The 27,827-nt window shown below is 35.6% G+C and overlaps 3 protein-coding genes across 3 annotated transcripts; all 3 read right to left on the reverse strand.

Annotated features, from left to right (window-relative positions):
* Nucleotides 1-16,448: 16,448 nt before the first annotated feature.
* On the reverse strand, nucleotides 16,449-19,198 carry LOC107460325 (probable hexosyltransferase MUCI70). The gene is made up of 6 exons (XM_016078684.3): nucleotides 18,682-19,198; nucleotides 18,384-18,586; nucleotides 18,040-18,216; nucleotides 17,798-17,953; nucleotides 17,225-17,501; nucleotides 16,449-17,003 (listed from the first exon to the last, which is right to left on the reverse strand). The coding sequence occupies exons 1-6, from the start codon at nucleotides 19,022-19,024 to the stop codon at nucleotides 16,765-16,767; spliced, it is 1,395 nt and encodes a 464-aa protein (XP_015934170.1). The 5' UTR covers nucleotides 19,025-19,198; the 3' UTR covers nucleotides 16,449-16,764.
* Nucleotides 19,199-19,737: 539 nt separating this feature from the next.
* On the reverse strand, nucleotides 19,738-21,678 carry LOC107460308 (lysM domain receptor-like kinase 4). Its single transcript, XM_016078666.3, has one exon. It carries the CDS (start codon nucleotides 21,676-21,678, stop codon nucleotides 19,738-19,740), a length of 1,941 nt encoding a protein of 646 aa, XP_015934152.1.
* Nucleotides 21,679-22,461: 783 nt separating this feature from the next.
* LOC107460313 (probable calcium-binding protein CML41) lies at nucleotides 22,462-23,331 on the reverse strand. Its single transcript, XM_016078670.3, has one exon. It carries the CDS (start codon nucleotides 23,291-23,293, stop codon nucleotides 22,697-22,699), a length of 597 nt encoding a protein of 198 aa, XP_015934156.1. The 5' UTR covers nucleotides 23,294-23,331; the 3' UTR covers nucleotides 22,462-22,696.
* Nucleotides 23,332-27,827: the final 4,496 nt, after the last annotated feature.

Consider the following 27,827-nt stretch of genomic DNA (forward strand, 5'->3'; position numbering starts at 1 on the left):
TTAATATCTCAATTTAACATAATAAAAATAATAATTTATAAATTATATCTAAAAAGTAATTTTAAAGTTTGAATATTTTTTTTATTTGACAAATTTAAAATAATATCCTAATTAATTTCATTCTGTTTATATTTTTCACAAAATTATTATTAGTTCCATCATCATCTCGATTATCTTCCAGATTCAATTAATTTAATATTTGAATAATATTTCACAAATTATATTCAATAATAAGATAAAATATTTGGTTAAAGTATTACAAAATCATCCCTAATAAAAACATATCTAAATCATCTAAAGCTTATCGGAGAAATATATTTGTAACAACTTCTTCAGAAATTAAAAATGGTGGTGAATCTTTCATTATCTATTTCGAATTATCCTCAAATGCATCAAGATAAATTGGATCATAATTTTGCTTTTTCATTTGATTCCTGTATTATCAATTAACTTGATTATTCTTATGATGACTAAAAATTTAAAATAATGTCTTCAAGAAAGAATAATAAAAAAGTACTTTTGTTGTAGCTTTAAGTTGTAATGAACATAAATATAATCATTAAGTTTTTTATGCTCTAACCGATTTTTTTTTTTTAGTAAATATGTTCAAAAATACTCCAGTTACGCTCACAATCTGAAAAACTATAAGTTTGACTCAACATCCATAAAATTTCCACCATTGATCTTAACATAAAAAGAAAATAATATATCACAATCATAAAAATCAAATCATAAACATATCACAATCATAAAAGACTAATTTTAATAAAAAATTTACGTGACAATAAAAATTTTTTATGTATGACATCTTACAAAATTTTTAACTTCCATAAAGTATTTCCATCACTCAAACATGCAATTAACAATAAAAATCTATCAAATTGAGCTAACAATGACGAAAAATATTTACAAGAATGACAAAAGTAAGTGAGTTTAGGAATGTTTTATCATGGTGGAGTGTCTCCCACCTAGCACTTTTATCTATTGCTCTTAAGTTGGACAATTGGTAAAATTTTTGTTATAGAGGCTTGTATTTGAATTCATTATTAAATCTCCACCATTGTTTGATCTTAACTTGCTTTCCGGGATTCCAAATTATATACACCAAGTCTTGAAAATTCGTTAAACAAGCAAGGAGCTCTCAAATTGTTTATTATTGAAGTATATTATGGGGTCCCAAACTTTGTTTTGCCACCCGTTTTCTTGTTGATCTTCTTGCTTCTATTCGGGTGACGCAAAATTAGAATCCTTCTTTAAGCTCGAAATCCTCATTTGAAATCCTATGAATTTAGCCCTGCACCATATTTAAACTCCAAATCTTGATATTTTACCCTTAGTAAACCTCGATTCACGTTGTCACCCATCATCCAATTCCTTCTTACTTAGAATCCCAAGAAAAATTCTAAGTTGACTATCCGTTTCTAACAAAACATATTGATGTGGGTCAAGAAAGTTAAAGAATGAGAGTTTTACCCACTCAAATTGTATTTTAGATGGTAAGTTAGGAAAAGAGATTTTCAATAGATGTGCCATGGTTGTTCTTACACCCTTTGACCTTTCTTCAACAATCTCCACCTTTTGACAAGCTTTTTCGAACTCCATCTCTTGTTCGCCAACTTTTTTCAAGTCATCTTCATTACTTAGGTTGTGTCTTGGAGGTTGTGCACATTCCTCCTCAACATCGTTTTCATGCCCAATGGAGTAAGGTTCAACAAGTTCAATGGGGTCATTGGTTGTTGCAAAATCATCCTCAATGGTGAAGTTCGTTTCTTACTCAACTTCTCCTAAACTTTCAACCACTCCTTCCGATTCAATACACTCAACATCCTCTACTTGTTTCAATTCACACCTAAACTCCTCTTCTTTCTTTTGAGGCTCTAAATTTTCATCCATACCACGCTCTTTAGTTGGAGTTAATTCTTCACATTTATCTATGGAAGTGTCTTGATTTTTGCATGAGTGTAGTGAGACTAAATGAGTTAACACTTCGATTAAGGTAGCTATGAAGTTTTCTTGCCTCTTTTAGAATTCTTCTTGCTCTTAGAGAATAGATCGAAGCTCTTTTTTGTTGTTGGATTAATGGTTGGAGAGCTTCTTCTATCGAGGGTTGTAGAGAAAAAGAGAGTTCATCGTGTTCGAGAAAGTCATAGTGTATGGGAGGTGGTTCATTAGGGTTAGAAGAGTAATAATGTTGGAATGGTGGTGGTTTAAAGAGTGGTTGTTCATAAGGCTCATAAGGTTGGATATAAGGTGGACAGGAATTTGGATCCTGAGAAAGTGTTTGGTGGTGAAATGAGACTTGAAAGTATTGTGGTTGAGGGCAATATTGATGATGGTGGCCATAGGAGTATGGTAGTTGAGGTTCATACTTATAGTAAGAATCACCATATTCATCGGATTTGTATACGCCATAAGATGGATTGTGATTATAGTAGTCTAGAGGAGGTTATTGCCATGAGAATTGTTCATATGAATGCGGCTCCTCCCTAAAGTGATTTTTCATCCCATAATGCGAACCATCATTGAAGTTACCATTTTCTACAACATAGTCACATCCATATTCAAAACAACAAGGATGGGAATTCATATGAAAAGATAAAATAGAAATAAAGGATATCAAGAAACAAAAAGTAAATTCCTAACCACTAATAAAGATATAAAAAAACAAGTAAAAGCAAGCTATTCACACTATTCACATATTAACAATAGCCAATAACAAGCACACATTGTAAATTCCTCAGCAACGGTGCCAAAAACTTGATGAAGTGCTAGATATCGGTTTAGAATTTTACAAGTTTAAGGCTCAAGTTCATCGTAGCTCTAAACCGGAATGCAACGCTCTTCAAATTTTAGTTTAGTTCGTTTTAGCTCAAGTGGTTAGGGTTGGTTCACTCAATTCTCTTCTAATCTTGTTTTTTAAGACTTGCTCTTCTTCTAACAACCAACAAAATATTCAATACTTGCATACAAATATTATGAGGACTTTTAAGAATTGTAATGGGACTAGGGTAAAGGCGAAGATGTGTTTGATCAAGTGGACTAAGAATTTAAACCTTTGATTAGTTTAACTCCCACCAAACCTACAACAACCTATTCAATTCTAATACAAAACTTAACTACCAATTATTCACTTTTCACACATTCATGCATTTTCTCACTTCATGTAAGAATCGTAAATTAATTAACTGATTAATTAACGTAAAATAATAATAATTTAATTGCCCGGAATAGGTCCAAAATTTTAGAATATTAATTAGAAAATATAAATATGATATTTGGACTCAATAGATTTTTCTGAGTTGGAAAATGTAATTTTCTTCGAAAAATTACGTAAAAATGCGTACCGATAAATTAACCGGCAGTACCGGCTTAAGTCTGTTCAGTACTATGCAAGAATAATTAAAAACAGTAGAAAATCTTAGAAAAATATTTAAAATGAAAAATCGGGCCCTAATTTTAAAGGTTTGACCTGAATTTGAGACAAACGAACCAAAAACGCTACCGTGCTTGAAACTCAATGTATTTTATATCAAATAAAAGAAAATTGAACAAGCTTTAAAATAGTTTAAATTTTGTGGAAATTCGAATTTGGTAGAAAAAGATATGATTGTGGAAAGTTTGGTGTCAAAATCTGAAATTTTGCAATGTTGCAGAATGTTGTGATTTCTGATTTGTGTGCGCACGCACATCCCTGTGATTTTTCGAACCTGTGCGCACGCACACACAGGGGAAGGCTTGCTGTTGAGAGTGCTAGCACGACCTGTGCGTGCACATATCCAATGAAGTTTTACAACATGTGTGCACACACACGTTGGAAGGTGCACTCTGTTGAGAGTGCTAGCACGCCTTGAGCGAGCGAACAGAGTTTGGAAAATTTTGCACTTGTGCGTACACACACCTGTATGCATACGCACACACTTTGAAAATCTCTCTGGGCGTGCACACGCACACCCCTATGCGTACGCACATGCCATGTTTTTCAACTAAACTTTTGTTTTTAACTGTTTCACCTTCTCAACAAGCTTGTAAACTTCTGTGACACCATTTTAAAACTATGGGGCTTATTTTGGGTATCAAACATGGGAAAGATCCTAAGAGGATTTGATTTGGTACTTGATAAACCTATATTTTATGATTCATCTTGTACTTAAATTGAGTGTTTTTATAAAATCTTCACCCACTTATTCATGTAAATTGCATGGTTTTACTATTCCTTCCTTGTTTTATGATTTATGAGAAAACATGTTTCCTATGCTTTAAAAATATTAAATTTAATTATCATTTACTACCATTCGATGTCGTGAGTTGTATGTTGAGTACTTTCAGGTTTTATAGGGCAGGAATGACTTAAAGGATAGAAAGGAAACATATAAAAATGGAAGGAAAGCACAAAATGGAGTTTTTGAAGAAACTAACAGCGACGTCCGCGTGGACGATGCGAATGCGTGTTTTGTGCAAATTGGCATCTGCGCGAACGCGTGCATGACGCAAACGCGTAGATCATGCAAAACACAGATGACGCAGACGCGTGGCTGACGCAACTGCGTGGAAGAGCAACACTCCAGATGATGCGACCGCGTGACCAACGCAGACGCATGACGTGCGCGATCTGCAGAATTTGCAGAAGTCGGCCCCAACGACTTCTGGACCCTTTTTGGTCCAGATCCAAGCCCAGAGAACACAGATTAAAGGCTATAAATTGAGGAATCCATCCATTCATCAAGGGAGATGATACAACATACATTCATACATAGTTTTAGGATTTAGATGTAGTTTTAGAGAGAGAGGCTCTCTCCTCTTTCTTAGGATTTAGGATTAGGATTCCTCTTAAAGGATTTAGGATTTCTTATTATTTCAACTTACAATTTCTTTTGAGTTCCAGATTCAATGTTCCTTTTATTTATTTTCTCAATTTAGTTTGTGAACTCTTTATGTTTAGATTGATTTTCTATTTAATATAATTTGAGGTAATTGTTATCTTTGCTGATTGATTTAAATTCCTATAACTCTAGTCTTTCCTTAGGAGTTGACTAGGACTTTAGGTGTTAAATTGATTTATCCACTTAACTTACCTTCATAGTTAGAGGTTGACTGAGTGGGAGCAAAAATATAATTCTCATCACCATTGATAAGGATAACTAGGATAGGACTTCCAGTTTTCATACCTTGCCAAGAGCTTTTCTAGTCATTTAATTTTCATTACCATTTACTATTCTTACTTTTTATTTTATACATTAAAATCCAAAAATATACATTTTTCCATAACCAATAATAAATCATACTTCCCTGCAATTCCTTGAGAAGACGACCCGAGATTTGAATACTTTGGTTTATAAATTTTATTGGGTTTGTTACTTGTGACAACCAAACGTTTGTACGAAAGGATTTTCTGTTGGTTTAGAAGTTATACTTACAACACGATCATATTTTTATATTTCTTTACCGATAGGAAATCCGATCGTCAAAATGGCGCCGTTGCCGGGGAATTGCAAACGTGTGTCTTATTATTGGTTATTGTAAATATTTTTCTTTTACTTGTTTATTTGTTTTTGTTTTTCCTTTTTATTTCTATTAGCTACTATGAGTTCTCACCCCTCTCGCTTTGAGTTTGGTTCTACTTTTGTTGAAAGGAATGGAAGCTATAACAGGAATATACATCAAGGTCTAAGCAATCAAAGATGGATGGAGCCAAGAGGAACTGATAAACCTTTTAGGCAACAACACCCTCCAAGGTATCATTGATGAAGACCATTCTACAATGCATATTAAGATGATAGATATGGTGGATCCCCTTGTAGTTACCAACAAGCCCCCACCCTGTGCTTATGGACCATCCTCTCAACATAGCTTCGAACCACCACACTCACAAGCTCCCTTTCACCATTCACCACCGTATGATCCTTATCCACCCCAATTTCAATCCAATCACTCCCAAGAACCACCACTTCCCTATGCACCATATCCATATTCATCAAGCCAAGAATCACAGGTTCGCTTCGAAGAATCAGTGGATCAATTTCATGCAACCATTCATCAACTGGAGCAAGCGATAAATCAATTATCTTCCAGACGTTCAGACACTCAAGGAACCTCCATGACTTCATGTGAAAAATTTAATGAAGAACGTAGCATAAAGGAGCCACTAGAAACTCCAGCAGATAGTAAGGAGCATGACTTTGTACTGGAACAAGTAGAGGAAGCTGTCATTATAGAAGAAGAAGAGTTGATTGAAGACTTAGGAGACGCTGAACCCCTATGGAAATCTAGAGTTGTGGAGAATTCCGTCAAGGACGTTACAATTGATGCTAAGGAGGATAGTGCACAACCTCCGAAATAGGTATCCTATGAAGAACTGGACGGAATAACACAAAACGCAAGTTACCTTGATGATGATAATCACAAATCAAGTTCTCTTAGTAATGAACTTTGCATCCGCAAGTGAATTCTGTGAGATAGAGGAATCTTTCCCAAGTGAATATGAAGATGATGTAGAGGTAGACTTTTCTCAACCTCCCAATTATGACTCAAGTGATGAGGAAGATATTGAAGACTTTGATCAAGACATGATTGAAATTGAAGTAATTTGCAAAGAAGTGGAGGAATTCACTGAAGACCACAAGAGAGTGGAGCTTGTAGAACCACTGGAAACACTTATCCCAAGGCCACTACCACCCAACTCCAACTTCAAGTGGGTAAAATCCTTGACTTTTATCTTTACTTTTCCACTTGAATATGGTTTACTTGAAATAGATGGCCAGCTTAGAGCTCTTTGCGGCTTTAAGAGTAAAAGGGAAATGACTCGCACTCAGAGCTGGTATGTGATGAGCGGATAATTTATACGCTTTTTGGCATTATTTTTAAGTAGTTTTTAGTATAATCTAGCTACTTTTAGGGATGTTTTCATTAGTTTTTATGCTAAATTCACATTTCAGGACTTTACTATGAGTTTGTGTGTTTTTCTGTGATTTCAGGTAATTTCTGGCTGAAATTGAGGGACCTGAGCAAAATTCTGATAAAAGGCTGACAAATGACTGCTAATGCTGTTGGATTCTGACCTCTCTGCACTCGAAATGGATTTTCTAGAGCTACAAAACTCCAAATGACGCGCTCTCAACGGCGTTGCAAAGTAGACATCTAGAGCTTTCCAGAAATATATAATAGTTTATGCTTTATTCGAGATTAGATGACGTAAACTGGCGCTCAACGCCAGTTCCATGCTGCATTCTGGAGTCAAACGCCAAAAACACGTCACGAACCAGAGTTGAACGCCAAAAACACGTTACAACTTGGTATTCAACTCCAAAAGAAGCCTCAACTCGTGTAAAGATCAAGCTCAGCCCAAGCACACACTAAGTGGGCCCCGGAAGTGGATTTTTGCATCAATTACTTACTTCTGTAAACCCTTGTAGCTAGTCTAATATAAATAGAAGATTTTACTATTGTATTCAGTGTCTTTTGACCACATTACATCTTTGGTCTCAGTTTTATTCCATTATTCATCTTAGGAGACTATTGATCACGTTTTGGGGGCTGGCCATTCGGCCATGCCTGAACCTTCATCACTTATGTATTTTCAACGGTGGAGTTTCTACACACCATAGGTTAAGGGTGTGGAGCTCTGCTGTACCTCGAGTTTTAATACAATTACTACCATCTTTTATTCAAATTCAATCTTATTTCTGTTCTAAGATACTACTCGTACTTCAACCTGATGGATGTGATGATCCATGACACTCATCATCATCCATCCCTATGAACGCGTACCTGACAACCACTTCCATTCTACAAGCGAAAGCTAGAGTGTGTATCTCTTGGATTCCTAATGCACGACGCATGGTTGCCCTCGCCTGACAATCGAGCCTTCCATTCCGTGAGATCAGAGTCTTCGTGGTATAAGCTAGAATTGATGGCGGCATTCATGAGAATCAGGAAAGTCTAAACCTTGTCTGTGGTATTCCGAGTAGGATTCCGGGATTGAATGACTGTGACGAGCTTCAAACTCGCGATTGTTGGGCGTGATGATAAATGCAAAAGAATCAAGGGATTCTATTCCGACATGATCGAGAACCGACAAATGATTACCCGTGCCGTGACAGAGCATTTGGACCTTTTTCACTGAGAGGATGGGATGTAGCCATTGCCAACGATGATGCCCTACATACAGCTTGCCATGGAAAGGAGTAAGAAGGATTGGATGAAGGCAGTAGAAAAACAGAGATTCAGAAGGAGCACAACATCTTCATACGCCTATCTGAAATTCTCATCGATGATCTACATAAGTATTTCTATCTTTATTTTCAGTTTATTTATTATTATTATTCGAAAACTCCATAACCATTTATTATCCACCTGACTGAAATTTACAAGATGACCATAGCTTGCTTCATACCACAATCTCTGTGGGATCGACCCTTACTCACGTAAGGTTTGTTACTTGGACGACCCAGTACACTTGCTGGTTAGTTGAGCGAAGTTGTGAAATTATGTTTAGACTATGGTATTGAGCACCAAGTTTTTGGAGCCATTACCTGGGAATCAATTTCGAACAACAATTTAAGTATGAATCATAATTTCGTCCACCAAGTTTTTGGCGCCGTTGCCGGGGATTGTTCGAGTTTGGACAACTGACGGTTCATCTTGTTGCTCAGATTAGGTAATTTTCTTTTTGTTTTATTTTTCAAAAATTTTTCAAAAAAAAATTTTGAGAATAAATTATTCTATGGCTTCAGAATTTTTAAGAATTGATTCTAGAGTTTCATGGTAACAAGTTGAAGCCTAGCTGGCTGTAAAGCCATATCCAAATTCTTTTGGATTGAGGCTTTCACTTGTCAACATAAAAGGCATGTATATGGAGTTGGATGAAGTATCAGCTGTTGCATGCCTGATTTATATCTTAAAGTTGGCTGGCTATTAAGCCATGTCCAACCCTTGGATTGGAGCTTTAGGCTAAACATTGAAAGATTCCTGGAATTCTTCTTAAAAATTATGAATTTCTTATTTTATTTTTCCTATATATTTTGCGAAAAATATAAAATAAAATCCAAAAAAATAATAATAAAATCATAAAAAATAAAAAATATTTTGTGTTTCTTGTTTAAATCTTGAGTTAATTTTTAATTTTGGTGTCAATTGCATACTTTTATTTTTATTTTTCTAAAAAATTTTCGAAAAGTCATGCATTCATAGTGTTCTTCATGATCTTCAAGTTGTTCTTAGTAAGTCTTCTTGTTTGATCTTTAAATTTTCTTGTTTTGTGTCGTATGATGTTTTTCATGTGCATTTTTGCATTCATAGTGTCTAAACATGAAAGATTTCTAAGTTTGGTGTCTTGCATGTTTTCTTTGCATCAAATTTTTTTTTAAAATATGTTCTTGATGTTCATCATGATCTTCAAAGTGTTCTTGGTGTTCATCTTGACATTCATAGTGTTCTTGCATGCATCATTGGTTTTGATCCAAAATTTTCATGTTTTGGGTCATATTTGTGTTTTTCTCTCTCATCATTAAAAATTCAAAAATAAAAAAATATATTTTCCTTAATTCTCTCAAAATTTCGAAAATTTGAGTTGACTTAGTCAAAATTTTTTAAAATTAGTTATTTCTTGTAAAGTCAAGTCAAATTTTCAATTTTAAAAATCTTATCTTTTCAAAACTTTTTCAAAAATCAATTTTTTTTCATTTTTTTTTATTAATTTTTGAAATTTATTTTTTTAATATATTTTTCAAAATTCTTTTTCTTAATTTTATCTTTATTTTCAAAAATTATACTAACAAGTAATATGATTGATTCAAAAATTTGAAATTTGTTACTTTCTTGTTAAGAAAGGTTCAATCTTTGAATTCTAGAATCATATCTTTTAGTTTCTTGTTAGTCAAGCAAACAATTTTAATTTTAAAAATTAAATCTTTTTAATCATATCTTTTATATCATATCTTTTTCAAAATTTTATCTTTTTCAAAAATTTGATTTCAAAATGTCTTCTTATCTTCCTATCTTTTCAAATTTGATTTTCAAATCTTTTTCAAACTAACCAATTAACTTTTGTTTGTTTCTTATCTTTTTCAAAACTACCTAACTAATTTTCTCTCTCTAATTTTCGAAAATACCTCACCTCTTTTTCAAAATTCTTTTTAATTGATTAATTGTTTTAAATTTTAATTTTAATTTTATTTCTTATCTTAATTTTCAAAAATCATTAACCCCTTTTCAAAATAATTTTCGAAAACTTCTCTCTCTCACCTTATTCTATTTATTTATTTATTTATTTACTAACACTTCTCTTCATCTCAAATCACTACCCCTATCCTCACCCTTGTGTTTGGATTATTCATTCTTCTTCACTCTTATTCCCTTTCTTCTTCTACTAACAATAAGGAACCTCTTTACTGTGACATAGAAGATTCTTCTTTTTTTCTGTTCTCTTCTCCTTCATATGAGCAGGAACAAGGAAAAAGGTATTCTTGTTGAAGCTGATCCAGAACCTAAAAGGACTCTGAAGAGGAAACTAAGAGAAGCTAAATTACAACAATCCAGAGACAACGTTGCTGAAATTTTTGAACAAGAAAAGGAGATGACAGCCGAACCCAACAACAATAATGCAAGAAGGATGCTTGGTGATTATACTGCACCTATGTCCAAGTTTGATGGAAGAAGCATCTCAATTCCTGCCATTTGAGCAAACAATTTTGAGCTGAAACCTCAATTAGTTGCTCTAATACAACAAAATTGCAAGTTTCATGGACTTCTATCAGAAGATCCCTACCAGTTCTTGACTGAGTTCTTGCAGATCTGTGAGACTGTTAAGACTAATGGAGTAGATCCTGAAGTCTACAGGCTCATGCTTTTCCCTTTTGCTATAAGAGACAGAGCTAGAGCGTAGTTGGACTCTCAACCTAAAGATAGCCTAGCCTCCTGGGATAAGCTGGTCACGGCCTTCTTGGCTAAATTCTTTCCTCCTCAAAAACTGAGTAAGCTTAGAGTGGATGTTCAGACCTTCAAACAAAAAGATGGTGAATCCCTCTATGAAGCTTGGAAAAGATACAAGCAGATGACCAAAAGATGTCCCTCTGACATGTTTTCAGAATGGACCATGATAGATATATTCTATTATGGTCTATCTGAGTTCTCTAAGATGTCACTGGACCATTCTGCAGGTGGATCCATTCACCTAAATAAAACGCCTGCAGAAGCTCAAGAACTTATTGACATGGTTGCAAATAACCAGTTCATGTACACTTCTGAGAGGAATTCTGTGAATAATGGTACGCCTCAAAGGAAGAGAGTTCTTGAAATTGATGCTCTGAATGCCATTTTGGCTCAGAACAAAATGTTGACTCAGCAAGTCAATATGATTTCTCAAAGTCTGAATGGATGGTAAAATGCATCCAACAGTACTAAAGAGGCATCTTCTGAAGAAAAAGCTTATGATCTTGAGAACCATGCAATAGCAGAGGTAAATTATATGGGTGAACCTTATGGAAACACCTATAATTTATCATGGAGAAATCATCCAAATTTCTCATGGAAGGATCAACAAAAGCCTCAACAAGGCTTTAATAATTGTGGAAGAAATAGGCTCAGGAATATCAAGCCTTATCCATCTCTCAGCAACAGACAGAGACTTCTGAGCAGAGCACCTCTAACTTAGCGAACATAGTCTCTGATCTGTCTAAGGCCACTTTAAGTTTCATGAGTGAAACAAGGTCCTCCATCAAAAGTTTGGAGGCACAAGTGGGCCAGCTGAGTAAGAAAGTCACTGAAACTCCTCCTAGTACTCTCCCAAGCAATACTGAAGAGAATCCAAAAAAAGAGTGCAAGGCTATTGACATAGTCAACATGGCCGAACCTAGAGAGGAAAGAGAGGACGTGAATCCCAAGGAGGGAGACCTCATGGGACGTCTCTTAAGCAAGAAGGAGTTCCCTATTGAGGACCTAAAGAACTCTGAGGCTCATATAGAAACCATAGAGATTCCATTAAATCTCCTTCTGTCATTCATGAGCTCTGAAGACTATTCTTCCTCTGAAGAGAATGAAGATGCGACTGGAGAGCAAGTTACTCAATATTTAAGAGCCATCATGAAGTTGAATGTCAAGTTGTTTGGTAATGAGACTTGGGAAGGTGAACCTCCCTTGCTCATTAGTGAACTAGATACATGGGTTCAGAAAACTTTACCTCAAAAGAGACAAGATCCTGGTAAATTCTTAATACCCTATACCATAGGCACCATGACCTTTAACAAGGCTCTGTGTGACCTAGGATCTGGCATAAACCTTATGCCACTCTCTGTAATGGAGAAGGTAGAGATCATTGAGGTACAGCCTGCCATATTCTCATTACAAATGACAGACAAGTCAGTAAGACAAGCTTATGGATTGGTAGAGGACGTGTTAGTAAAGGTTGAAGGCATTTACATCCCTGCTGATTTCATAATCTTAGACACTAGGAAGGAGGAGGATGAATGCATCATCCTTGGAAGACCTTTTCTAGCCACAGCAGAAGCTGTGATAGATGTTAACAGAGGAGAATTAGTCCTTCAATTGAATAGGGACTACCTTGTGTTTAAGACCCAAGGGTGTTCTTTTGTAGACATGGAGAGGAAGCATGAAAAGCTTCTCTCAAGACAGAGTCAAACAAATCTCCCACAATCAAATTCTAAGTTTGGTGTTGGGAGGCCACAGCCAAACTCTAAGTTTGGTGTTGAATCTCCACATCCAAACTCTAAGTTTGGTTTTGGGAGTCTACAACATTGACCTGATCACTTATGAGGCTCCATGAGAGCCCACTGTCAAGCTATTGACATTAAAGAAGCGCTTATTGGGAGGCAACCCAATTTTTATTTTATCTAATTTTATTTTTATTGTTCTTCTATGTTTTATTAGGTTCATGATCATGTGGAGTCACAAAACAATCACTAAAATTAAAAACAAAATAAAAAATAGCAGAAGAAAAAGCACACCCTGGAGGAAGAGCTTACTGGCGTTTAAATGCCAGTAAGGAGCATCTGGCTGGCGTTCAACGCCAGAACAGAACATGGATCTGGCGTTGAACGCCAGAAACAAGCAACATCCTGGCATTTAAACGCCAGGAATACACCCTGAGGAGAGCTGGCGTTGAACGCCAGAAACAAGCATGGAACTGGCGTTCAACGCCAGAAACATGCTACACATGGGCGTTGAACGCCCAAAACAAGCATCAATCTGGCGTCTAAATGCCATAATTGCATGCAAAGGCGTTTTACACGCCTAATTGGTGCAGGAATGTAAATCCTTGACACCTCAAGATCTGTGGACCTCACAGGATCCCCACCTACCTCACACACTCTCTCTCCATTCACGGTCATCCCTTCTGTTTTTCATTCACCACTCATATCCATCCACTCTTCCTCATACACCCCACCTACCTTCAAAATTCAAAATCTCTTTCCCACCCAATCTCACCCATATAGCCGAATACAGACATCTCTCCATCTCCTCCATATCTTCTTCTTCTTCTTCTTCTATTCTTTCTTCTTTTGCTCGAGGGTGAGCAACATTTTAAGTTTGGTGTGGTAAAAGCATAGCTTTTTTGTTTTTTCATAACCATTGATGGCACCTAAGGCCAGAGAAACCTCTAGAAAGAGAAAAGGGAAGACAAAAGCTTCCACCTCCGAGTTATAGGAGATTGAGAGATTCATCTCAAGGGTCTATAGCTCAGTGGTAGAACATTTGATTGCACATCAAGAGAGCCCACTCATGGACCTCAACAAGAGCAGGAGGAATTCCCTCATCAAGAAATTCCTAAGATATCTCAAGGGATACATTTTCCTCCACACAACTATTGAGAGCAACTAAGGTTAGGAGCACCAAAATCACTAGGGATGGAGCAACAAAGGCAAGGAAGAGACATAGAGAAGCTCAAAAAGCACCATTGGTCCTTCAAGAAGGCGCCACCCTCACTAAGGTGGACTCATTCCTTAACTTCCTTGTTCTTAATTCTCTGTTTTTCGATTTTTATGCTATATGTTTGTTTATGTTTTGTGTTTCTACTTCATGATCATTAGTATTTAGTAACTATGTCTTAAAGCTATGAATAATTCCATGAATCCTTCACCTCTCTTAAATGAAAAATGTTTCTAATTCAAAAGAACAAGAAGCACATGAATTTCAAAATTATCCTTGAATTTAGTTTAGTTATATTGATGTGGTGACAATACTTTTTATTTTCTGAATGAATGCTTGAACAATGCATAATTTTGATCTTGTTGTTTATGAATGTTAAAATTGTTGACTCTTGAAAGAATGATGAACAAAGAAAATGTTATTGACAATCTGAAAAATCATGAAAATTGATTCTTGAAGCAAGAAAAAGCAGTGAAAAAGCAAAAGCTTGCAAAAAAAAGTGGCAAAAAAAATTAATAATAGAAAAAAAAGAAAAAGCAAGCAGAAAAAGCCAATAGCCCTTAAAACCAAAAGACAAGGGTAAAAAGGATCCAAGGCTTTGAGCATCAATGGATAGGAGGGCCCAAGGAAATAAAATCCAGGCCTAAGCGGCTAAATCAAGCTGTTCCTAACCATGTGCTTGTGGCATGCAGGTCCAAGTGAAAAGCTTGAGATTGAGTGGTTAAAGTCGTGATCCAAAGCAAAAAGAGTGTGCTTAAGAGCTCTGGACACCTCTAACTGGGGACTTTAGCAAAGCTGAGTCACAATCTGAAAAGGTTCACCCAGTCATGTGTCTGTGTCATTTATGTATCCGGTGGTAATACTGGAAAATAAAGTGCTTAGAGCCACGACCAAGACTCATAAAAGTAGCTGTGTTCAAGAATCAGCATACTTAACTAGGAGAATCAATAACACTATTTGAAATTTTAAGTTCCTAGAGATGCCAATCATTCTAAACTTCAAAGGAGAAAGTGAGATGCCAAAACTGTTCAGAAGCAAAAAGCTACAGTCCCGCTCATCTAATTAATAATCTAGCTACTTTTAGGGATGTTTTCATTAGTTTTTATGCTAAATTCACATTTCTAGACTTTACTATGAGTTTGTGTGTTTTTCTGTGATTTCAGGTAATTTCTGGCTGAAATTGAGGGACCTGAGCAAAATTCTGATAAAAGGCTGACAAAGGATTGCTGATGCTGTTGGATTCTGACATCCCTGCACTCAAAATGGATTTTCTGGAGCTACAGAACTCCAAATGGCGCGCTCTCAACGGAGTTGAAAAATAGACATCTAGAGCTTTCCAGCAATATATAATAGTTCATGCTTTATTCGAGATTAGACGACGTAAACTGGCGCTCAACGCCAGTTCCATGCTGCATTCTGGAGTCAAACGCCAGAAACACGTCACGAACCAGAGTTGAACGCCAAAAACACGTTACAACTTGGTATTCAACTCCAAAAGAAGCCTCAACTCGTGTAAAGATCAAGCTCAGCCCAAGCACACACTAAGTGGGCCCCGGAAGTGGATTTCTGCATCAATTACTTACTTCTGTAAACCCTAGTAGCTAGTCTAGTATAAATAGAAGATTTTACTATTGTATTCAGTGTCTTTTGACCACGTTACATCTTTGGTCTCGGTTTTATTCCATTATTCATCTTAGGAGACTATTGATCACGTTTTGGGGGCTGGCCATTTGGCCATGCCTGAACCTTCATCACTTATGTATTTTCAACGGTGGAGTTTCTACACACCATAGATTAAGGGTGTGGAGCTCTACTGTACCTCGAGTTTTAATGCAATTACTACCATCTTTTATTCAAATTCAATCTTATTTCTGTTCTAAGATACTACTCGTACTTCAACCTGATGGATGTGATGATCCGTGACACTCATCATCATCTATCCCTATGAAGGCGTGCCTGACAACCACTTCCGTTCTACAAGTGAAAGCTAGAGTGTGTATCTCTTAGATTTCTGGTGCACGATGCATGGTTGCCCTCGCCTGACAACTGAGCCTTCTATTTCGTGAGATCAGAGTCTTCGTGGTATAAGCTAGAATTGATGGTGGCATTCATGAAAATCCGGAAAGTTTAAACCTTGTTTGTGGTATTCCGAGTAGGATTCTGGGATTGAATGACTGTGATGAGCTTCAAACTCGCAATTGTTGATGGCTATGCCGAAGATGACATGGGGTTGTTTGGTTCTGTAAGCTGTTAGTTAGTTTCTGTCTGTTTTAATCTTTTGATTCTGTTTCTTGCTCCACTTTGGTGTTGAGCTCCTTTGTTTCAAAAAATAAAAAAAACAAATTGTTACTTTACTTGTTGCTCCGAGGTAGAGTCCTATGAGCCAATATCTCTCCGGTTCCTGCTTCCAGAATGTCCGGAGTACCTGCAAAAGACACTCAAACGTCCAAATAAGCATGTGCAGTGTTACTTTTCACTCAAGTCGATTTTATAACTATGCTCAACCTTTCTTTTAGGATTTATAACTAGAATAAATGTATATTTCGTAACCAAGTTATAATCATATGCCATTACTTTGAGGGTGCTAGTCCGAGTTAAAACGGACACATCACATATTATATAAATACTTATGTGGTAATGGTACATCAACGTAAATGTGCTCTAATCAACTAATCAAGATAAAAATGTCATCTAATAAATGGTGATGAAACATATTCAACCTCAATGATCATGGAACAATTTCTCCAAATTATAACCATACACCGAATATTGAATGATCAAGCGAGAGATGAGGGTAGAAAAATATATATCTAGTTCAAATGGCTAATCAAATGAACGAACTAAAGAATGAGTTAAGATAAATGCATGTAGGCCGTCCCCATTCAACTATCTTTGTAATTGCAAAGGCTTGGCCTTGCGGATGTGGCCCATGCTGTTGACTAAATCCTTGCGGGTGCAGACAGGGAATGCATTGATGTATTTGAAAGCATTAAGCCGCCATAAGACATATGGGAAGCTGAGTTGATCCCTAGAAGTGAATCGAACCACCTCATTAAACCAGAGGCACATCAGAAGATTAGTTAGTGGCGTATGCTTCCTCACGATAACAGAGGCTTCACACAGAGCTGCACAGAACAAGTTTTGATGTGTTCAATGAGAGGATTAGCATAACGATAACAGAGGATTAGCATCTAGCATAGTCATAAAGAAAATGATTGCATAAAGATATTCTAGGTGAAATAGAACAGCAAGGTATGCTTTCGTGAACAGGGAAAACAAATCTTAAAACTTAAAAAGTCAAAGCTATTTTAGCTAATAATGGGGGGAAATGTATAGCAATGTGCACCTTTCTTTCCAATAAATCTTTTGACTTCAGGCAACCCATCCTTGCGGTATTGGTTCAACTGCACTTCAACTTCCTCTGGCTTGGCTTTATTTTTCTTGACTACAGCCTTAGCCTCATCGTAGACACTACTACGAGCTCCATGTTCAGATATGGCAAATACTGAATGTGGGCGCCAAAGAAGTGCCTCCAACACACCTAGTGGGTCCCTCCTAAATTGGGACTTTGAGTCTACCCAGAGAGAGTATTTTGCTTGAGGAAATAGGCGGTGGCTTAACATCTAGAAGATAGGCACACAAACTAGTTGAATCAAGTAGATGAAGCAAAGGTAAAGAATAACAGAGCAGCAAAGATCTTACTTGCATACTAACATTTATTTATGTGAGTGTTGCCATAAAAGTAAAAAATTCAAATAACTACACAACTACTTCATTCTGCTCACTATTTTATTGAACATATATATAAATGGAAAGAAAAACTATGCCTCTACATCAATAATTCAAGAATATGGGCAAATACAGAATTATATACATGGGAAAATTTTAATAGAATGAAATCATTTTAAAGATTGAATACCTTGGGAATTTTGCCGTTCAGCCTTTGATCAACAAAAGGAAGATCCCTCACAATCACAACTCTCCATTTCCCTATAAATCCATTTTCTCCAATTCGGTGGTCTGCCAATTCCTGTGCTCTTAAGGTGATTTCATCCCAGAATGCTACGTAGCAGACCTGCATACCACTAAACATATTTGGAAGGTAAGATTGGTGACTTTTAAGTTACAATAACAATGAAACTCTTATGCTAATCAAGTAACCTTCTTAAGTGAGGCCTCTGACATCCCAATAGGTTGATAGAGATCATCTCCACCACCAAATGCACAAGTAGAAACCACAACTTCGCAAGCTTGCATATAAGTTTTATCTTCATCAGATATCTTAAACCCTCCATTTAAACTGTAGAAACCACAATGTACCATCATAGATTCCTTAATCTATATGAAGAAAAAGAGAGCATAATATGAGCATAGTAAGCATATTAAAAAGTTTAAGTAACAAAACCATGTAAATCCTTGCTACAACTTTAGGAGAAATCCATCTCCCCGTTTAATAATATTCAAATATTAGGTCTTAAAATAAATAAGGATAAACAGATAATTACCTCAAAACTTGTATCTCTCTGCTCTAATGTTTGATTTCCAGTGAACAAATTAAATCTCGCAAGAGAAAAGGTAGCATTCCGTCCTACAAAAGAAGACTCGCCCTCTGAAACATATAGAACCTGATTAACAGGGCCATTAGACTCTTCTGTCACAGGAATATCAAGGTGTTCAAGTTCTTCAACTGGCAGAAGCTTCAAGCAACCTACCAGGATCAATCAAATCACACATCATAATCATAATTAATTACAATTACAATTGCAAGTTTTTGCGTGCTGGTAACAATAACTGAGAACTTACGCGGTGGATCGAGCCGATTCAAGTTGTCATGTTGGGGTTCCTTTCCCAATGCAAGTTGCGAGTTTATTCCACCATTTTTATTTGGAGTTCGTAGCTCTGAGGTGACAGTGGAATCAGGTTTGCGACCAATGGTGAAGGCCTCGAACACAAACAAAGCCGAAGCTAAAAGAATGATGATTAGGATCCAGTGTCTAAGTAACTTCCTCAACACTTTTTCTCTGAAGTCGTGGTTTCCTCTGTGAATCACTATCTTACGCTTCCGTCGCGTATGAACCCGCACGCCACCATGTTCGTCGGATTCATGGTCGGAGATAGGGATCGATACGCTGTTCTTGTTGTACATCGAAAAGTAGAATATCTAATGAAAAATTCAGAGTGGTTTTAGGATTTTCCGAATACGAAGAAAGTTCATTGTTAACGGTGGCCGTAGCAAGCTGCAAAAGGGACGGTTCTCTCCTTCTATGGGTTCCCTGCTATTGAGTCGCTCTGTTTTTTTTCTTTTATTTTTTTTGGTTATAAAAAGTAAAAACCACATGGCGCTGCCGCGATGGCGGTTGTGAAGCATACAGAAATACATAATTATTTTTTAATTATTTTTTATTTTTTAATAGTGTAAAATTTTATCAAATCACGTGAGAATTTAATAAAATTGCTCGCATTAAACTTTTCCTTATTTAATTTCATTTCGAATCTCTTTTGATAATTTCACATATGAAAACTGAAAAGTAAAAAGCATATGTAATATTTTTCATTCAAGTCTTTTAATTTGATTTCTAATTCTCTATTGAATTCTTTCACATTTATTTCATGTTGAGTTAAGAAAATTAACGAAATAAAACAGTAGGTGGTATCAAGTATCCACTTATTTTTTTTTTTGCAAGAGTAAGTAATTATTTTGACAGCCAAAAAATTATGGATTTGACAACATTGAGTTCAAATATTAATGTACAAATAATGATTCTAAAATGCTTATTAAAGTAATTTCAGAGCATAAAAATTTTACATTTACTTTAAGTAAACAAACATATGCAGTCAGCTAAAGCACTCTATACGATTTCACCTCTCCGTGCTTCCACTGTCATTGATGCGGCAGGGTGACGTTCTTATCTCAATTTCTGTATATATTCTAAGCAAACTCGAGACCACTTCGGCCATGTTTGGTCTCCTTGAAGGTTCTTCAACCAAGCATGCTAGGCTTAGCTTAACTAGCTGAATTGCATAGACCTTCTCACTGTTTCCCACGAGACTAGGATCAATGAACAAACTGAGTTTCTCTTCTGCATCATCTTTGTCAATGAGGTTCAATATGATTGATGAAAGCATCGTCTCACTTCCATCATCCTGCACAATAATAGAATCTTTGCCAGTGATCAATTCCAACAGCACCACTCCGAACGCATACACATCCATCTTCGATGTGACTCTCCCTGAATCAAGATACTCTGGAGCCATATAACCTCTGGTTCCCACAACATGTGATGTGTAATAAGAACAAGAGCTTGTTACTTCTCTATCTGATTCTTTAGCCAGAGTGAAATTCGCTATCTTGGCCCTTAGATCTTTATTTAGCAATATATTGTCAGTGTTTATGGCCTTGTGAACATAGCAAGGATCTGTGAAGTTATGAAGATACTCAAGTCCATTTGCAATATCCACAGCAATCCGAATCCTCTTTCTCCAACATTGGTGTTCTGTGGTTCTGTTTCTTCTCCCAAGCCATTCTCTCAAACAACCATTTTCCATGTACTCAAAAACAAGATAGAAGGATCCATCTTTTTCACAGTAACCTTCCAGCTTTATCAGGTTGAAGTGATTGATCCTTCCTAACAAATTCACTTCCTTAGAGGCACCCAAATTCATCTTCTTGATCGCCATGATTTCCTTCTCCTTACCAAATACCCCACGGTAGACAGAGCCTTTGATTCTGTTGCTTGCACTGAAATTCTCAGTTGCTTCTTTAATTTCATCAAACTTGTACACTTTGGAAAGAAGCTCAATGCTTGCTAACCCTTCACGTATTTGTTCTGCAAACACTTGCTTTGTTCTGCCTTTTCTATCTCCCCTGAAGAAAATTTCTAATCTCTTTCTACGCACAAACACTAGGGATACAACGACAAACAGAAAAAACAAGAAGCTCGAAGAGGAAGTAAGAGCAACTATGATTCTTTTTCTTTTTGTCTTTGTCTTATCATTTCTTACAGTGTAAAGAGTAGTTGGAGAAGGTGGTTGACCATTTTGAACTTTGGTTATTGTGCTGTTGGGTTCACTTGTTAAAGGAATCAGGACAGTTGTGAATGGATAGAGCATTTCATTTTCTGAGGAGAAACCATTGGCATCAACCATACTACTTGCGTTGACATGGAACCGTGTTGCGATATTAGAGATGTTATCACCCCAATTAACCGAGTAGGTCAGCAAATACTTGGTGCCGCTGACGGCTTGACGCGCCGTCGGACAAGCGCATCTGAGGGGCACGTGCAACACCATGCCAGGATGCAAATCAAGAACCCCATAAGGATTGTAACGCTGGAGAGAATCGCACGTGGTTAATCCCTGAAAGGTATCATTTGCTGCTGTAAAATATGTTGGATCTTTTGGCAGAACGTATGTGGTTTGGGCTTGATAGTACTCATCATAATCATCATCATGTTCTGTGGTTGGACAAGAACAATTGAGAGGGACAATGACTTCTTTGCCGGTTCGGAACAGTGTGGAATGAGTGGCGTTGTTGAACCTTGCAAGGTCCTCTGGGTTTGAGGAAGTGAGGTTGGAGATTGTGGCAATGGTGTTGTGAGGAGTTTGGGATTTGAATATGAGAAAGGCTAAGCAAGATTTTTGGAATCCATTGCAGGTGTATAGGAAATCTGAAGAAGGACCCTCTGCGTCGTTGTTGTTGCAATTTAGTACTGAGTTTCCTGAATAATTCTGCTGTGACATGATGCCATTTGAAGATACAAGAAGAAAGCTTAGTGTGAAGAGAACAATAGTATTATCCATTGGACTCAGACTCGTGATATGATAGACTAATATTTCTCATATCAGAATACGTAATATATAGCGCAAACGCGGGTTGGATTAAAAAAGTGATAAAATTATTTATTATTTCTATTAGTTTCACGTTACTATCAGCAAATTATGATAATAAGGGTCGACATCAATGATTCTGCCGATGATGTCACTCCTTTGCTGCAATTGGATCCAGACACCGTAAACCCAAAGAAGCGGTAGAATTGGTCAAACAAATGAATATAGTCATTGCTAAATAATATTCGCAACTACTCCTATGAAAATGCCAAAAATATCTTCTCATGATGGTTCTTGGTAAAAAAGTGTAACTTATTTATTTTGCAACACTTTAAATAAAGGTAACACTTTTACTTTAAATAAAATCAAACCCTAAAATCTATCATCGAATTGTAAAATAATATATCTTCACATGATGACAATAATTAAATCTTCATTCGAGTAGGCACCAATAATAATATTTATTGGCAAACTGACAAGTGACAAGGCATCTTGATTCTTGATCATCATCCCTTTCTGGTGTACAATATTAACCAAATCTTTATTTTTAACACCATTTGTTTGTTACTTTGTTATAGTGATAGCTTCAATTCGAAAAAATAAAAAAGCACAGAATGAGAGAATGAGTCTACTGGCTTAGTGGCTTGCAAGGACTAAAAAATCGTTGGAGTATGACCTTCTTTTGTTGTTTACTTTCTGATTCAGAGGCAATGAAATAAGTAGGTCTGTTCGTTGTGGTGAAGTAAGCCTTCTAGATGAACGTTCACAAGAAGTTACTCTGTTCTTACATTTTCCTTAATATAATATATGTACATCGCACATCAATCAGTATGCATACAATTTTTGCAGGAATAACATTTTAAAACTACATAGCGACATACATTTAAATTATTTGAGTATTAAACTGTGATTCAACTTTGGCTTTCACATGAAAATATATATTTTTTTAAAGAAAAAAAAAAGAAAAGTTGAATTTGGAAAGTAGGTGGGATCAAGGAACCGGTGACATCATTTGCTGAAACTCATGGAAATCAAGGAATCCATTGCCATCAAGATCAAATGGTCGAATCATGGCCTCGCACTCTTGGTGAGATTTAACTTCCCCCAATTGGTGTAACATGTTCTGCAACCCTTTGGGTGTTATGCAGCCACAACCTTTCTCAACTTCGAACATCTCAAACGCGCTCCTTAGAACATCTTCCAAGTCGCCATTGTCCTCTTGCTTCATCAGTCTCACGAAGTCCCCAAAATGAAGCAACTCATCCCCGTCGGAGTCAAACTCATTCACAATCTTCTTTGCCACTTTATGGTTCACCGACTCGCCTACCGAACCCAAATAATCCACGAGCTCCTTGCTTGAGACTTTGCCGTCTTTGTCAACGTCCAAGTGATCAAAAACGTCTCTGAGTTTGTCATCTTCTTTTGTGTTGTGCATGTTGGAATTGGATGGCATAATTAACTGAGATGCTGTGTCTGTGGGAGGAGGAGGAGGAGTTAAACATGGAAAGGCTAACTTGAAGAAGAGGAAGAAGGTAGTCTTGCTAGAGAATAACCACTTGGAGGACTTGGAAACAATGGCGTGTGCCATGGGTGTGGTGTTTTACTACAATAACAAAGCAATGCATGTTAGGTAATTTATATAGGAAGTTAAAAGAAAGGAATTATGAGATCAGATCAAAAGTTGGAAAACAGAAAATGAAGACTTGACTCGTTTCTTTTTGTTTTTTAAACCAAGCAAGCAATTAATTTCCTTGGTAATTTCAACCTGGTAGGAGATAAATGTGAGAATGGATTTTTTAATTGTTAAAAAAAATTAAAAGATAATTTATTATTTTTTATGTTTTTTTATTTTAATTATAAAATTAATATTTAAAAATAATATTTTTAAAAATAAATTAAAAAGATCTATCCATGATAAGTGTAACTTCTTTTCTTCGCATTTTCCCTGTCAGAACCCGAAGAAGGGGTTTGCCTTGGTGGACAAAGGAAAAATGTGTCCCTACAGCCAAGTCAACAAAGCTCTTTATTTACAGATATTAAATTTTTTTTTTTTTTGGTCATACAAAATACTGACACACACATTCCACACATACTAACCTAACAGCTCTACTAGAATTCCATCCTGTGTGGCTTCATTTGAGGCATACATCTTTGCCATTACATCACATGCCTCGCCATACACATATTAAATTTAATTTTCTTTTTTTTTTCTTTTTCTTTTGGCTGGGCTGTCAGAGAAAGAGCCTTAACCCACAGCTCAGATAGCTTAACAAACTTTCAAAGCCCAATACTTATGACATTGCCATTTTCCACAAATCCATAATAAAAAAAACAAATCCATAATACTGATCCTGTCCGAGTTGAGTTATTTAGGTGTTGACTAGGGGGTGTAAGTGATTCGAGTGACTCAGCTCGTTTTAAATTTGGCTTGACTCGCTCATTTTATTTAACATATTAGATTTAGATTTTTCGTAAAATGTATTAGTTTTTTTGGTGACTAAATAGAAAAGAAAGAAAAAAGAGACAAAATCAAATTAATTGGCTAGGATCATATCTAAATCTATTAAATGTTGAAGCTCACTCCATGGTTGGCTCCAATTCGAGTGAATGTCCACGACAGAAGCAGCTGCTTTAGCAATACAATCTGCAACACTATTTGCAGTCCTCTGAATTAAAAGAATAGAGACTCTCCAATTCCAATTCATAACCTCCTGAATATGCTTTGCCAAATCCCATTCCGGAATATCCTTACTAAGCATTCTTTGGTTTACCAAGAAAAGAGCTTCTAAACAGTCTGTTTCACAAATAACCTCACGAAATTCACTCTCCCAAGCAAGAAGTAAACCTCTCCAAATTGCATACAATTCAGCAAAAAGAACACTGCACACTCCGACTTTTCCAGTGCAACCTTTCAACCAACATCTATCAGGATTGTGAATAATACAACCAAAACCAGCATAGCCAGAAGGAGCAAACCAACTAGCATCACAATTCAATTTAACAGAATGAACGGGAGGTGGATTTAAAAAAGTTAAATCATAAACTTTTAAAAAAGCTTACAAAATTTATTGGATTGATTTATCAAAATATTTTTTTATAAAAATAAATTATTATTAATTTAAATTTTTAATTATTTATTTATATTACATACAAAATAAGACTAAAAAGAATCAATAGTTAATATTAATTAAGATAATAATTTTTTGTTTAAAAAAATTTATAAATTCTAAATATAGTTATGATATGTGAATACGGAGTAATATATAAATTATGAATTATAAATTTTAGAATCCATTTAAAGTGAATTTAAATTTCTTAAGTTTATTGTTTTTGAATTCTAATTCACCAAACAAGCTTTTTAAATAGGTTCATAGATTTGACAAGTTTTAAACAGATCGAATTTGAACCTGAGTAGAAAAAAATTATAAGAGGTAATAGAGCTAGACGTAGACTGTCTATTTATAACATAAGTTAGTAGAAAAAAATTATAAGAGGTAACAGGGCTAGACGTAGACCGTCTATTTATAACATAAGTTAAGCTCATTAAAGTCAAAATTCGGCTTGACTAGACTCATTTTTACTCTCTGATGTTGACCAAAAGAAATATATAGTAGTCAGTTTGGAACAAAAGAAATAAAACTTAAAAATATAGACGTAAATAAGTATTTTGTAAATTTTTAATATAATTGAGAAATATTAGGGACTATCAATTTTTTTAGCTATTATTTAGTCATTAATATTTAAAAATATTTGATAAAGTATATTGTTGGATTCTAAATTAAAAAAATTGAGTTGATAATTAAATGATGATCAAAACTAACTCTTTAGTATTTTACTTTTTAATTAAGTCTTTAAAAATATTAATTTTTTAAAATTATTAATTTTTTTAATAGAAATACAAAAATTTTGTGAAAAGAAACATAAATTTTGTTTATAATAAACAGAAATAAAATTTTAGAAAGAAAAAAAAAAGTAAAAAAAAAAAGAAAGAAGAAGGAAAGAAGAGGAGAAAGAAAAAGAATGCAAATCATGAAGGAAAAAAGAAGATGAGGTTGATTTTTTAGATGTATCTTTTTTTGCTTTTTGAGACACTTGAATAGGAGTTAAATTGAACAATGACTTATTTATTTAGTACTACTTAATACCAAAATAATAATTAAAAAAGAAACAAACTTAGAATGAAGTAGCACGCAGATAGAAGAACATATTAAATTTGGCAGCTGATGAATCTGCGTCAATTCACTCAGCAGGTTAAATGTTGTACTGCAAGTAGTTGGCAAATGCCGATCAAAGGTATTTGTGTTGTTTCTCCACAAGAAATGGCAGCGGCAGAATCAAATCGTGACATTATTTCTAACTTATTGTTTTTACAAAGACATGGACAGTGGTTAGGGATCTTCCTTAACTCAAAAGCAACACTGTGTGAGCTTAAAGCTACATACTTTGCTGACTAAATTAATTAATTAGCAACACATGGGTTCCCACCGCACCCTTAACAGTTTCTTAGTATTTGAGATTACAAATAAATTATTAAATCGATTCGTATCTCTTCTCCAAAAGGGGGCAGAAAGTTTTTTGCGTCTGCTATTTCTGTGTAATACTTTATTTATGTTTAAATTTCTTAAATAATGATGAATAATTAGGGAGTAGGACCATTAGCATTTCAAAGCCGGTGGATAATACAAGCTTTGTAGATTCATCAAATTGAAGAATTTCAGGAGGACCCAATGACTTTCCAGCTTGGAGCATCTTCATTCCTTTAATCCGTTCCATTATTTTTATATGCATTTATTTTTTTCCCCGTACCTTTGATTTATATATAGCATTTAAATTTAAAAGGTATATATATAGTATGGGATACTGTCCAGTGACAATCACTTTGCTTCAAACTATGGAAGTAGATATATGCATACAACATTTTCATTAGGATGAAACATTTTCCTTTCATATGGAAATGTGATATCAAAATCAGATCGGAAAAACTTACCACGTTGATTTTGTTTGAATTTTTTTTCTTTTCTTTTTAATTATTGAGAAATTTTATAATACTAATTGATCGAATTCGAAGTAGTGTAGTTAGAGTTAAGCTCCACTTTGGTCCGAGTTGCACTGATTTCGTCCCTAACATTTTAATTGCTACAATTTGGTCCTCAAATTAAAAAAAGTGTACTAATATAGTCCCTCTTCAATGCTGTTAGTGACGTAGCTCAAGTCTTACCACGTTGGACATATTAAAATGACGTTGTATACATTTTGCCGCTAAAAAAACACTAAATGATATTATTTAAGGGTTTAAAACAATACCTAAAAGGGACAGATAAGGTTTTAGTATTGTTCAAACCCTCAAATGACGTCATTTAGTACCTTCTTTAGAGTCAAAACGTATACGACGTCGTTTTAATATGTCTAGCGTGGCAAGGCTTGAGCTACGTCATTAACAGTGTTGAGTTTTGGTGACGGAAGATACACGAAGGACTATATTGGTGCATTTTTTTTAATATAGAGGACCAAATTGTAGCAATTAGAAAATCAGGAACCAAATCAATGTAACTCGCCAATTTCAGAGACCATAACGGGGCTTAACTCGGTTTAATCGAAGAAATGGCGAGTGAGCAATACTAAAAAAGATTACATGTCCCATTTAAGTTAATTAAAATATAAATATGTTTTGCAAACTGGACAATGATATTGGTTTGCAAGACTTGCTTTATTCGAGGCTCAAAAATGTGTGATTCTAAAAATTGGACTGGACAGTCAGCACCATGGATCGAGAGCTTTTACCGTTCAATTTGTCACATAAAACTGTTGTGCCAAAAATGGGACGCGAACCATTGAACTGGTAAAAAATCGGTTGATCAGATTGGATCGAGAATCAGTCGGTTTTTATAAAACGACGTCGTTTTGTGTGCTTGCCTTATGCACCCCACCTTTCTCTAATCTCATCATTCCTTCAGACTTTCTGAAAGCAGAACAAGTCTCTAGCAGTCCAACTCAACTAAAGAAAAACTCTAGCCTCCACCACCGCCGCATGGAGTGAGCCACTGTCACCGTTCGTTGCAGTCAGAGGCTTCTCTCTTTGTCCTGTTGGCATTGTCCAAGTCCAACCCCTGTTCGCTCCCACC

The sequence above is a fragment of the Arachis duranensis genome, chromosome 2 (assembly GCF_000817695.3).
Source record: "Arachis duranensis cultivar V14167 chromosome 2, aradu.V14167.gnm2.J7QH, whole genome shotgun sequence".
Taxonomy (NCBI): Eukaryota; Viridiplantae; Streptophyta; class Magnoliopsida; order Fabales; family Fabaceae; genus Arachis; species Arachis duranensis.

What these genes read in the sequence shown, in the direction of transcription:
- LOC107460325 (XM_016078684.3), bottom strand. Translation starts at nt 19,024, where the DNA reads ATGTACAACAAGAACAGCGTATCGATCCCTATCTCCGACCATGAATCC. An exon ending in GAATCGGCTCGATCCACCGC is followed by an intron (nt 18,587 to 18,681) that starts GTAAGTTCTCAG and finishes TGATCCTGGTAG; the next exon opens with GTTGCTTGAAGCTTCTGCCA. An exon ending in AAGATTTATTGGAAAGAAAG is followed by an intron (nt 17,004 to 17,224) that starts GTGCACATTGCT and finishes TGTTCTGTGCAG; the next exon opens with CTCTGTGTGAAGCCTCTGTT.
- LOC107460308 (XM_016078666.3), bottom strand. Translation starts at nt 21,678, where the DNA reads ATGGATAATACTATTGTTCTCTTCACACTAAGCTTTCTTCTTGTATCT.
- LOC107460313 (XM_016078670.3), bottom strand. Translation starts at nt 23,293, where the DNA reads ATGGCACACGCCATTGTTTCCAAGTCCTCCAAGTGGTTATTCTCTAGC.